The following is a 13,896-nucleotide window of genomic DNA, read 5'->3' as shown; positions in this document are numbered from 1 at the left end:
TCATTCATTAACATGATGTTAGCAGGAACAGCAATATCAGTCGATGAAACTGGATCTCTCTGCAGAACGAGTAAGCCTGAAAATGCATTTAAGAGCTAAATGGGATGTCATATTAGTCTGTGGCAACAGAAGAGAGTAAGAGCCCAGTAGCACCTTAAAGACTAGCAAAATGTGTGGTAGAGTATGAGAATTCATGAGTCATTATTCACTTCTGGAGAAGAAATGAGCAGTGACTAACAAAAGCTTATACCCTACCGGAAATTAATATAAAATTATGTCCCTCTTGCTAAGGAAAATGTGCAGAGAATCAGATTTAATGATCCAACATGCTCAACAATGCCTCCGTGGAATTCCATACGGAATTATGTCTTCTGCTGTGGAGACCTGGCTCAGTAAACTCTTTTTAAAATTGTTCCGTCAATATTTCTGGGTAGCCTGCCAGAGGGTCTGCTTTTATGGCCCAAATAAACCACCTTCTCAACAGCAACCACATGCTTTACCTACCAGGCCAACTGAACAGCATTTGGACTTCACATAAGCAGGAGTGTGGAAAAACAGAACTGGCCTATACTACATATTAATGTAGTAATCCTGAAATGTTCTGCTTCTCTTCGGGGATGGGGACCATAGCTCAACTATGGATTTGCGTTCAGAAGGTCCCAAGTCGGCTTTGTGTACCAGGGGCCTGATCTGGACTTTAATAGGAATTCCGGCATTCCTGCCTTTCCCAGGGTGGGGTTTTTTCCAGTAACAGCCTCCAAACCTTCAGGGTAACTCCAGGAGGCTCTTCCCTAACATCCCTCTGAATTTCACAACAACTGGACCATGTGGTAGATGTCTAGGGGTCCCAAAAGATGGTGCCCCCATCTCTCCATTCTATACAATGGAGAGTCCATACCACTGGATAGATTGGAGTGGATAAGGGCAGCCTTCTTTTGGAAACCCTGGATGTGGACCCCATGGTCAAATTATTGTGAAATTTGGAGGACAGGGAATAGCCTCCCTGAGAATTTGGAGGCTGTCACTGGAACCCTCGCCTCCCCAGGCCCTAGGAAAAGAGGGAACACCAGAATTTCAATTAGTCAATGGCACCATTTTTAATGGACGTCAAAATGGAATCAGTGTGGATTGGGCCCCTGGTCAAACTAAACTAAACTAAATTACTGATACAGGAGTTTAAGTTACTCAGCGAATGCTTCTCAACAATGCTTGTTCAGTGCCAGCTTTTGGCATTACCTTCTCATAATATTGGATATTTTTATCTGCCATTCCCATTAGCAGCTGCCTGAAGTCTTGACGCTTGTTGTTTTGCCATCTTTCCATATCAGCCTTCAAGTCTGCATTGAAGCACTCCACTCGGTCCTGGCACTTTTCAACATCCGTGGGCACCTGAAGAGAGAGAGAGAGAGAGAATCTGTTAGCACCACGGTAGCAAAAAAAAGTCAAGTCAGTTTTTTCCCATAAAGACCGGTTCACACACCGCTTCCTGCACAGCTGAAAGTTGGAATTAACTTCATTAAAAAGACCGTGGCCTTTGAGTGGTACTACTACAAATGTTTGATCTGTGATGGTGACTCCACTATACAAACACACATAGCATCTATTTATGTGTGTTCATCACTAAGCATCTGGAATTCAGACGTACACTGCTTCTGTACGTTAAAAGGCTTGCACCTAACATAATAGCTATAAATCCACAAAAGTGAAATTAATATACTCTTCTCTTCACTCTGATTTTTTCTGCTTGCTTCCTCCTTCTATGAATAAAAGATTCTCCTATTCGTGAAAAAGCATGTTTGGATCCAACCCAGAGACTGAAGTGATCAAGATCCTTTTAAAAAAAAAAATCAGAACTCAGAGGTACCACGAGACCTCAAGATGGCGCCATAAGAAAGCTGGACTTCAGTTCAGCTCTTAAGCCATGCCGAGGGTCAGGGGCTTATGCACCTGGCAGACCTGAACAGATACGCAAATCTGCTCACCGGTCGCCCCAGGAACCGGGAACGGTGACCTGAGGGTCCTACAGATCCGTAGGGAGAAGCAAGACCTCCCTGGATTAATAGCGGCTTGAGCTCAAGGTCAAGATGGCGTCTTTGTCGCAAACAACTTTACAAGCTTGAAACGACCAGCCGACCTCACATTCTTCCCAGACCATCATTTACCAGATCGATAGGAGCAGAAGCTGACAGAAGCTGGAACCTACAACAGTAAGAATTGAAAGCTTTCTGGCTTTTCTCTCTCTCCTCTCATAAGCTCTTCCCTCCCCCCCCTCAACCAATTTACAAGCGAATTCCTTCTTTCCCCGAGTGAGAGACTCCCAGCTAATTACACCCATTAACCAAACAAAGAGAGTGCTTTGAAGATTTATGGGTGAACGTTCAGTGGGAGAATTTGACTTGATACGGAGATCGACAAACTGATAATTTGGGATCGCTCGTGCTCCCGCGAGACCTCACGAGACTTTCTGTTTATAGTTTGTGTCTGCCTAGAACTATGGAAGAATTAACAACTGGAGAATTAACAAAGGCACAGCTTTTCCATTTGTTATGCAAAGGAAACTCAGAGATACTGAAAGCAGTCAATAAGCTGGAAAAGGAAATTCGTGGGACTAAGGGGGAGCTTTTGGATGGAGCCCAAGATCCGGAGAGACCAGCTGATGACGCAGCTCAGCTAACAGTAAATCAAGTGAAACTTCAATGTCTGGAAGTTAACCAACTGGAGGGAGAGAGTGCCAGAGATGTAAAAACCCAAAGTATCTTTAAAGAACCTGGGAAAACAGATTCATGGAAGGAAAGTACCAAAAACCTGGAAGTCTATTCAGAGCAGGAAATGACTTGGATCAGCAAAATAAAAAGAGTCTATTCAAAAGCGACAGCAACTAGGAAGCTATCTGGAGATATTTCTGTGCGACCAGAGGAAGAGATCCAGATTGACAAAGGATTCAGAGCCCCCTCAAAGGCGATTACAAGCAAGAATCAAGCAAGAGATTTCTCTGGCCCTGACAGAAGGACAATCAGAAACACTCTACTATGGAAAAAAATACAATTTCATTTTCTGCGACCACCTGAAAGATGAGCTGAACAATGGAGTACTCTCCTTGCTTCTTGTGAGAAAAAAAAAAAAAGCAGTAGCAACCTTTAGGACAGGTCTAATATATGAAGGGAACTGACTTTATATCACTTAAGACAATAATAGAATATATCCTTATAATAGATTATACCTTCCTATGTATCAACAACTACTTTGTTAAGAAAGATGGTAATAACTCCTAGATCAGGATTAATATGCGATGGGAATTGAATATGTATGTTAATATGTATGCCAAAAGAGGATGACAAACCATATTTTATAGGTATTAACAAGACAACAGTAGTGAAGGAGACTGACCTAATATCATTTAAGATAATAACAGAATGTATTCCTATAACAGATCTCATATGTATTAACAATCACTTGGCTAAGAAAAATGGTAAAAACTTTTAGACTAGGAATAATATGTGATGAGAACTAAATATCTATGTTAAAAGAGATGGCAAACCATATCAACTGGTCGCTTTTTCTTTACAACTTCTCTGTAAATGCTTTATATAATAATAAACAATAAAATTATCATAAAAAAAAAAAAAAAGAACTCAGAGGTACCACACCTTGCGATTGCACAGTACATAAAGACAACTTAGCTATCTGCTCATCTGCTCAACATAGTACATAAAGATGAGTTATGCAGCCGCTCAACACAACCCTGAGCCAATTATTGGGTGCCCCTCCATTTTGTAATATGAGAAATTAATTCTGAACACAGATAGCTGACACTATTTATCACCCAAGGATGGACTTTTCATAGCATTACAGAACTTCCATAAGAAACAAAAGACATTAGGCTTTGTTTCCCACTTGCTGCAGGAGACAGGATTGAAAAAATAATAATAAAAGAACAACTATTACAAAACTACCACCTTGGGCCGCTCTTCCCTTTTGAGAGCCACTGCTTCCAATTTGGCTTCATATTCTGCTTGAACCTGATCTCTTTTCTTCAGCACATTCTAAAACAGAAAGAGAAAAGTAAGCTGTAATTAAAAGGAAGGCAAGAGTCAAGTTTATTCTAGGTCTTCTCACTACCTAAATTACAAATTAGCTACAATGTTGGTTGCTTTCAGCTTTGAGTTTTCACCTCTTCTTAAGTAGCTATGCTTTTGAAACTGAAACAAAATCAATGCTGTAGAATGGGGGAGCACAAGGTCAGGAGGGAAGAGAGAATAATTTTTCCATCTACTATGCATTGAGTTTGAAATGTGTTCAAGTAGTCATAAAAAAACCAGGCATACAACAGTCAACCAACAAACACCTACAGAAGAAGCATTAACAGCTGGCTTTTAAATTTTGCTCATATGTAACTCTAGCAAGTGACTAAAAAATAACAGTCTTCACTTAACACCTAAAGCTCAGATGGGTTAGCAGCTGGTAAACATCTACACAGAGGGAATTCAATACACAAGGTATCAAGGGAAAGGCTATATTTCTTTCAGCTGTCTTTCTCTTTGCTGAAAGAAAACAGGCAGAGCAGGGATCCCAGAGACTCTTAACAACTGGACAGGGTCATGTGGGAAAAGCAAGACTTCACCAGACTTCATGAAATACCATCAAGATAAATTGAAGGGACAGCCATCTTTCCCTGCTCTCTCTTCTGGACAGTCAATTTCATAGTTCAACAAGTGGATGTCAGAACCTATAAAGCATTGAGGCCAACTTGAGGTGATCTCTGAAGAAGCCATCTCCTAATGAAAACCATGTGACAGCACAACGGATCATTGTCTACTACCCAGAAGTATACAGGCAGTGTCCTTTAAACCAAGCTACAAAGGCTAGACACAGCAGCCACTCAAGAATCCTTGAGCAGGCGGAATTTTCTTCTATTTCTGAGGGACAGTGGTGACCGTTCGAGCCTGCAGAGCAGGCCCTTGCTACTTAGTGCCAGATGAGACACAGAGACCTAGTAGAGGATTGGTCAGATTTTATGGGCATTTGTTGTTGTTATGTGCGAAGTCGTGTCCGACCCATCGCGACCCCATGGACAATGATCCTCCAGGCTTTCCTGTCCTCTACCATTCCCTGGAGTCCATTTAAGTTTGCACCTACTGCTTCAGTGACTCCATCCAGCCACCTCATTCTCTGTCGTCCCCTTCTTCTTTTGCCCTCGATCGCTCCCAGCATTAGGCTCAGCATTTATGGGCATACTGTTACTCAAAGACTAACATTCCCTGGTACCTTTGAGCCAATGGCCTATTGATACTAAAATAGTTATATAAGGAGAGGCAGTAGGATTTTTCCACTTTTTTCCACAACAAACTGACATTGGAGGATTAGAGGACTCAACCACTGAAGAAATCACTGAAAACGGAAATTATCTAGAAGATGTTATGGTTGTTTCGTCTTGTATATCAAAGAAATTGTAAAAGAAATTGTTTTGGAATTCAGTATATACACTATCACAAGTATATTGCTTTGGAAAAGTTCCTTGTTTTTCTGTTGTAGGCTAATTCATAGGCTGTCCCACAAAAGGGAGCAGGATACAAACCTAACAACTATGTTGTTGTTGTTAGTTGCAAAGTCATATCCACCCCATCGTGACCCCATGGACAATGATCCTCCAGGCCTTCCTGTCCTCTACCATTCCCCGGAGTCTATTTAAGCAACTATACCCCGACAGAATTAGGTCAAGACACCGGACATAACTGAAACCTTAACCATGGCCCTGCACAGGACTTCTCAACATCCAGCAAGTCTCAGCTCTGGCCCCCAAGCAACTGTTTTGGGGCTCCATAAGACACCAATATGCCAGTTCCACAGAAAATATCGTCATGTCTTACTTTAGAAAGCAGACCACCTCATTAAATCAAACTGTTCTTCTTGAAAACTTATTAAGTGCATTTCTCTCAAGATTCAAAGTAATTTTAACTGGCTATAGATTGCTCTGTGCTCAGACATCTGGCAGTCTGGAGATACAGGAAGGGAAGATCTAGTTAAGAAATCATCAGGTGTAGATGTAGCCCAGTCTATTTATACAAAGATGGCATTTTAAAGACCCATCCTTTAAGAATCTTCTTAGAAGAACGATCCAACTAACCTGAAGGCATCTTGTGTATCTACAGTACAAAGATTCTTTGGATTTTACAATCTTTTGAAAAATTAACGTGACAAGACACATTAGTGCTAGCTTCAACATAACTTCCAAATTATAGCATCCAATACCACCCAAGTCAATCAGAATACTGACATGCTTCATTCTATTCAACATTGCTAAAACAGAAAGACTTCCCAAAACTAATTCAGACCCAAAATAACAGGAAGCAAAGCATTGGACAACTGCAGAAATACTTTAATTCAACAACATAAGCGGTGCATGGTACAACAGTAGCTAGACCATATTTTGTCAAACACTGGAGTAGGATATCAGCAAATCTTGCCATAATAACCCTGCAAAATTGATTTCAAGGTGACGGCTGAAAGAGATGCAATTTAACATCACGGGATTTCAGCTGGCTCCAAGAAGAAGAAGAAGAAGAAGAGTTGGTTCTTATATGCTGCTTTTCTCTACCCGAAGAAGTCTCAAAGCGGCTTACATTCGCCTTGCCTTTCCTCTCCCTACAACAGACACCCTGTGAGGTGGGTGAGGCTGAGAGAGCCCTGATATCACTGCTCGGTCAGAACAGCTTTATCAGTGCTGTGGCGAGCCCAAGCGGGATGCATGTGGGGGAGGGCAGAATCAAACCCAGCTCACCAGATTAGAAACCTGCACTCCTAACCACTACACCAAGCTGGCTCTCTGCATCTTGTTGTCTGCTTAAAGACACAGAACTTTATCATTTTGTCTATAAAGCCCACACACACACCACAGTAACTATGTGGCATTTCGCCTGTAGCTATTAGAGCTTCATGGCCCATGCTTCAGGTTTTACAGGTATTTCTACTTGGGAACAAGCATATCCTGAGTTCACAAACAAGCTGACCTTAGCTAATAAAATGGCCAGCAGAAGTACATTAACGGAGACCAATCATTAACAGACGTTACACTAGGAAGAACACACCCCAAATCTGGAACAAGTCAAAAAGATTTCAACCAGAAGGGGGAGGCAAGAGACCAGGTTATCCCAGCTGCAGAAGAGGCAGGCAAGATGTTGGTGGTGCCTTCACTGTGGCTTAACATTTTAGTTCAACATTATCTCTTGTCGATAGTAAGTCAGCATGCAGGAAAGATGCTTGATCATGCTGCGTCATTGTAATCTCACCCAATGCAATACATTTCTGTCTTTGATTGTGTAAGCTAAGGCAGGGGTAGTCAGCCTGCGGTCCTCCAGATGTCCATGGACTACAATTCCCATGAGCCCCTGCCACCAAACACTGGCAGGGGCTCATGGGAATTGTAGTCCATGAACATCTGGAGGACCACAGGTTGACTATCCCTGAGCTAAGGAATCAAGAGGCACAAAATGGAAGAGTCAACCCACTCAGATGAGACCAATAGTCTTCACATGAATAGATGCAAAAAAGGGTAAGGTGGGTGATTGACAGGGTCTGTGTCTCAGCTGGACACCACTGGAAAACTTTTTGGCTATTCTTTATAGTAGAGGAAAGGAAACTACTATATTAATTCTGTTAGAAATATGGTGTTGAGCTGAAAGGATGGGTAGCAACAACCTTGGTCACTTTGACCCAAACCCACAGTCCCAAGTCTTTCTACAGAATATAAAAAATTACAACTGAAACCAAGATTCTATACTACCTGCGGCATGTCACAGGTTGCATACAAAGTTTAAGAGGAAACTAAACACTGCCAAGATTAAGAATTTTACTTTTTAAATGCCACACACAAGCTTCCCTCAAAAGGCCGAGGATGGCTGTGCGCATGTATTGTGCCCACATGAAAACCTTCCCAACATACTTTAGGCTGCGCCAGCATGGAAAATGTATATAAATATTTAAAGCTATCTCCATTTGCCTACTATCTAAAAGCTCAGCTGGGGCTTGAACTTGTTAGAAGGAATATATTCTGCGTCATCGCAACACTGATTTTATCCAAGCCAGCCTGAGTGGAAATGTGAAAGAGGCATTCTCGTCTTTCCACAATTTCTATAAAACTGGTAAATTAGGAGAGCTGGATTCAAGTCCAGGGGTACCTTTGAGACCAACAGGGTTTTCAGGGGATGAACTTTAAAGAGTCAAAACTTCTCCCATTGCATAAGGAGCTTTGACTTGTTCAACTTGTAAGCTGCAAGGAAGCCACAGGGGAGGCCAGCATATAAATGAAATAATCACAATAAAAAGTTCATATCCTGAAAATATTGTCGGTCTCTAAGATGCTACAGGACTGGAATCCAGCTGTTCTACTGCAAGTCAACACAGCCACTATATGAAATGATCTTTGGGGCAAATTAGAGAACAAGAGAGGCACAAGACCCTCGAATAGCTAGAATTCTCAACAGTGAAGTTAAGTTAAAGCTAAAGAGTAGCGAAAGTTAAAAGTAGTTAAGCAAACATTAAACTAATTAGGCAAGATCATACATGAAAGCTTATAAAGAAGCCTTGCCTCCACAGCTATACCTAAAAGTGACATGTCATGTGTGATACACCGGGCAGAGGTACGGGTCAGCCTCAGAACACTGATGCAGAGAGTGTGGTCTTGCAGTTTGGGCTCCTACAACAACCTACTCAAACCTGCTTGGAGGGTTAGGATTGTAGAAGGCTTTCGGTGTCAAATTCTAGAACAGTGGTCCCCAACCTTTTTATCACTGGGGACCGGTCAATGCTTGACAGTTTTACTGAGGCCCGGGAGAGGTAGTCTTTTGCCGAGGGACATCACCACTGCCACCTGAGCCCCTGCTCCGCTTGCTTTCCTGCTGGTGCCCCTGACTTCCCACCACCCTCTGGGGGGTGCTGCCAGGAGCAGCTGTGCAGTGCCACGCCGAGGGGGAGCCCATGCCATGGCGGCCACTGGAGAGCACCAAAGGTGAGCTGGCAGCAGAGTAGCAGGGCAGCCCCCGAGGCAGCAGCCAGGGAGAAGGACGAGAAGGAGCTGTGGCCCAGTACTGACTGATCTACAGACCGGTACCAGTCTCCGGACCGGGGGTTAGGGACCACTGTTCTAGTACACAAGGCTGTGGGCACCTTCAGAATTCTTTTAAAATAAATGTAGTTTAAGAGTATTTTCCTGCTTGAGCACTGCTCACTATCCACCACACAACGAAGGCCTTTGGGTTTTAGTGGCAGCTCCTACCAAGGCATTTTTTAAAACCTGCACAGCCTATCAAGGCCTCCAGTGGCCAATCAGAAGTAATTCTGGGCACAAGACCCCACCCCCACTCACTTTTGAAAAACTCTCAGCAAGAGCCTAGAAAGGTTTCAGTGGGCACCTTGTTGGGGACCCCAGTCTAGAAGCATTTTTTTCTAAGGAAGCCGACTTCTACAGTCTGGATCGCTTTGGGAAACTTTCTCCACAAACTCACCTAGAACACATATGCAGGGCCCTGGGCGATTCCTTTTCTTGCCTGACCGTGCTTGTCAGTAACATCTGAAGACTGCCCACACAACAAAGCAGCATTGACTGTTCGCACCAGTGTTTTATCTACTGGGTGACTTACAGAAGCAAGAGACACTTACCTCATGGAGCACGTAAGCAAATGATGCATTCAAATCTTTCAAAATTGTCAGGAATCCAGCAAAGTGGGGACCCACAAGGCAAGAGCAGAATGTTACTATCCCCCTTGAATTCTGTGCTCCCAATTCAACATCTATGTTTGTAACTTGAAGAGAAGGCTTCTTATACCTGTTTTTCTCTACCTCAAAAAGCCTTAAAGTAGCTTACAATCAGATTCCTCTCCTCTCACCACAACAGGCACCTTTGTGAGGTAGATGGGGCTGAGAGAGGTCTGAGGGAACTATGACTGGTCCAAGATCACCCCAGCAGGCTTCATGAGGAGGAGTGGGGAATCCAACTGGGCTCTCCAGACTAGAGTTCACTGTTCTTGAGTGCTACACCATGTTGGCTTGACTTGAAGGAGTCAATGCCAGTTTCTGCCAAGATATGACTACATGGCGACTGCTCCTGACTGACGCATGAACTTGAACCTGCTGCTATATACACAGCTCTCATTCATCTACAAGCGATTACTGTCAGAAGCTTTGAATTGAACTGGAAAGGAGATTTGAAATACATAACTAAACCCACAGCTCTCTAACATATTACATGCATTTGTGGGAAAGCTGACTGATTCATCTTTACGCACATCATACCATTGCAGTTTCAGACCCAAGGTTATCCCCATCAACCACTATGACACTATCAATGCCAACTACATTAAAAAGGATGTGAAGCTGCTCCAAGAAGCACATGTTCCCAAGGATGGATCCTAATTTGCTAGGCAATGTTAGCAGCAATAGGGTTCCCTATCTCCACTGGCTGCATAAACAAGAACCCTGAATTCTTTTTTTGGGTGGGGGTGAGATACACCATGCCTTTAAAAGAACCATTTGTGCCAACAGGTAACTTCAGAAGAACACAAGCTGTGCAGGGAATTCTCAGGGAAGTCACAATGGTCACATATGCCTCAGATTTAAATGCTAGATTGAAGCAAAACTATTTTAAACAGGGATTAACCCAATCCCCAAACCAAAGAACACTAACAGAACTCTAAAATGAACAGTGTTTGAACATACACACAATTGTTTTTTACGCACACAAAATCCACCTCACCTTCATGGACTCAGCATACAGAATGTACTCTCTTAGAACAGGTAGGAAATCCTCGGTCATATCTTCACTCAGTTCTTCCAGAGCTGTACAGCAGTTACCAATGCAGGCAGACACCCCCTCCAAAGGTTCAGACAGTTCTCTTTCCAACCCACTCCAGGTTGAGTAAACCGGCCCATATTCTCGAAGTTCCACCAGATATTCTGTAAGAGAGCCATACGTGAGAGGAGCCACATTTCTGGGCTTCGAGGGGGCACCGCATAGTCCTTGACACGGTGGATAACATCCACACTGAAGCAGCACAAGGGTTTTATCCCTTCCCTATGTTCTTCTCCATTTGCAGCTCAAAGAAAACCTCTCAAAGTGATATGGAAAGTTGGTGGTGGAAAGTGCCACCAAGGCACAGCTAACTTACAGTGACTCTGCAGGGTTATCAAGGCATGAGATGTTCAGAGGTGGTTGGCCACTGCCTGCCTCTGCATCATGACACCTGGCATTCCTTGGAAGTCTCTCATCCAAATACCAGCCAGGTGGACTTTGCTCAACTTTCGAGAAGAATTCAAAGCCAGTAAACGGCAAGGGGACCTTCCACAAGCAGTGGTACTCCAGCAGACAGTTTAGCACCAAGTTATAAAAGCACAGGGGCTGACTATAGATGGGTCACGGTTACAAGGTAGAATGAGGAGAGCTACTCACCCACTTCTTCCTTGATGATCCGCTGTGCTATCCTATCAATGGTTCCCAGCTTCATAGAAAAGGTATCCAAGTAGTCTCCGATGGCTGCAAACTCCAAGGGTCGACTTCTTAGTTTATAGCTTCCTGTGACGTATTTGACTGATTCTCCCATCTTGGAAAGCAAAGCTATCCCTTGCTTTTTGTAAGCGTTAAGATCCTGACGACAAAGCAGTCAATTAGTTTCCCACTGGTTACAGGTTAAACTTATCTGGAGAAAATCAGTAACAGTTGTTCTAAAGCAACTGTCAAAAGTTCGCAAGGAGTCAGATGAAAGCAACGTAGGCATTATTTGGCGGTTGCCTCACTGTGAGGAGATAAAGTTTTTCGGCATTATTTCAAGTTTAAAACATCTCCCTGCCGTTTGAACAAGACGCAGAGTTTCTTGTACCGCATGACTACCGCTTAAGAGTTCTCTTGGTCAAGCCTTTAAGCCGATTAAAGTTGACTCCCATAATTTATTGGTTAACTTCAGAATAATTTGTCATTCATTGCATTCCACAGCAAATGAGTACGAGAGTCGACAGCTACGTCTCCCAAAACGCTACCATGTAAAGCACCCAGCAACAATACACCTTGAAGCTTTCATCGCTACTGTGAATGCAGAGCCATTTGCCCTGGTAATGGATTACTGTACTTTCCCAACAGTTTCCCCTGCATTTCCCTTGTTTCAGTATAGCACAGATGCCATTTCCCCTTGCACAATCAAAAGGCTTTTTAAAAAGGTAACTGACTGATTGATAGCGCACAACATAATGATCTATTGCCATGACCTACTACTTGTTAGCTGTTTTTTAAAAAAAGCAAAAGTCTCTGCCCTTTCAATGTGAAGTTAGAAGGGAAAATATGAAGACTTGTAACCATTACTTATTAAACACTGACAAATAACAACTAACTCTGTTCTCACAGACTGCTTTTGAACAGGCTCTCTCTTTAGGAATTCTTTCACTGTTTATTTCCTTCATTTACACTTCCCACTTCTCTCTAGGGACACAACCTTGATTACATTTTCTCCCGTCCTATGTTAGATCCCCACAAAAACTCTGATTTGCTAGGATGAATATATGTGTAACTGGCCCAAGGTCACCCAGCAAACTGTCATGGTAGACAGGGAATTCAAACTTGGGTCTCCCAGATCCTAGTCATAAAAATGTGAAACCATCCTTGCCTAAATACGTCATCTGAAGAACTTATGTCAATGCAGCTCACTTACTTTGGCCGTCAGAAACACATGAAAGTGTTCATTGAAAGAAAGCACCGGGTGATCAGCAATCCTTTTCAAAAATTTGTCTAAGGCCTTCCTCCTCGTTTCAACAAATTCTTCTGAAAAGCGGTCTACAACTCCTTTAACCACAAACTTCTCTGGAAGAGGCTGGAGGGGAGAGTCACAGGATGTTTCAATGTGTTATGTTTTCTCTGGAGCACAAATCAACAGCCACTCTTGGATCAGATCCAAAGGTGATAGCTAAGGTATTCTGGACCTGATTACGAAAATACATAGCAATACTTCCTTTGCCCATCCACAACTGACTGGGTAGAAGGCTGTGCCACAACAGTTTGAACATGTCCCTCCCTTCTCTCTACCATATGGATGCTCTTTTTGGTGGAATACAATCCCAGATACCATAAACCAACTCCATGTCATGGTCTGTTCAGGAAAGCCATGTTTTTTACCAGGACTTTGAGCCAATGAAGGCCATTTCATAAAATGCACAAAGTACATTTCCCACTGACAAGACTTATTTGCACAGTTATAGGAAACCAAAGTGTAAAAGTGCTGAGTGAAAATGCTATCAAATGCAAAAAGGTACTGGCAGCTGGCAATTCAATGAACACATCTGGATTTCATAACAACTGCCTTAGGCAGATGTTCTTGCCCTGTATTTGGAACAGCGCAACACACATTATTATAATGTTTACCACAGTTGCACCTGGCTAGTAGCTTATCTTTTAAGGTACACCCCCAGAACACTATGTCAGGTGGTGACATTTACATCTAATCAAACCTAAAGGTAAAGGTATCCCCTGTGCAAAGCACCGGGTCATGTCTGACCCTTGGGATGACGCCCTCCAGTGTTTTCATGGCAGACTCAATACGGGGTGGTTTGCCAGTGCCTTCCCCAGTCATTACCGTTTACCCCCCAACAAGCTGGGTACTCATTTTACCGACCTCGGAAGGATGGAAGGCTGAGTCAACCTTGAGCCGGCTGCTGGGATTGAACTCCCAGCCTCATGGGCAGAGCTTTTAGACTGCATGTCTGCTGCCTTACCACTCTGCGCCACAAGAGGCTCTTAATCAAACCTAAGTTTGCCAATTTATCTTGGGTAGCTTGATTTGTAATGCAAACACTGATATACCCAGAAACTGGCCATATTTTTCAAACAAGCATGATTTCAGACTCACTGCTTTTTAGACTAGG

General features: G+C 43.0%; 1 protein-coding gene across 1 annotated transcript in view; it reads right to left on the bottom strand.

Annotated features, from left to right (window-relative positions):
* Nucleotides 1-13,896, bottom strand: part of SNX30 (sorting nexin family member 30) — a 44,365-nt gene that overhangs the window by 8,512 nt on the left and 21,957 nt on the right. The window contains exons 4-8 of the mRNA XM_077345318.1: nucleotides 12,690-12,848; nucleotides 11,441-11,636; nucleotides 10,748-10,947; nucleotides 3,957-4,043; nucleotides 1,237-1,389 (exon numbers count right to left, since the gene is read on the bottom strand). Coding sequence (XP_077201433.1) covers nucleotides 1,237-1,389; nucleotides 3,957-4,043; nucleotides 10,748-10,947; nucleotides 11,441-11,636; nucleotides 12,690-12,848 — 795 coding nt within the window. The remainder of the gene's footprint in view (nucleotides 1-1,236; nucleotides 1,390-3,956; nucleotides 4,044-10,747; nucleotides 10,948-11,440; nucleotides 11,637-12,689; nucleotides 12,849-13,896) is intronic.

This window comes from Paroedura picta, chromosome 7, assembly GCF_049243985.1.
Source record: "Paroedura picta isolate Pp20150507F chromosome 7, Ppicta_v3.0, whole genome shotgun sequence".
Classification (NCBI taxonomy): domain Eukaryota; kingdom Metazoa; phylum Chordata; class Lepidosauria; order Squamata; family Gekkonidae; genus Paroedura; species Paroedura picta.
Note: the sequence above shows the minus strand (reverse complement) of the source record. Positions and strands in the feature narration are given on the sequence as shown.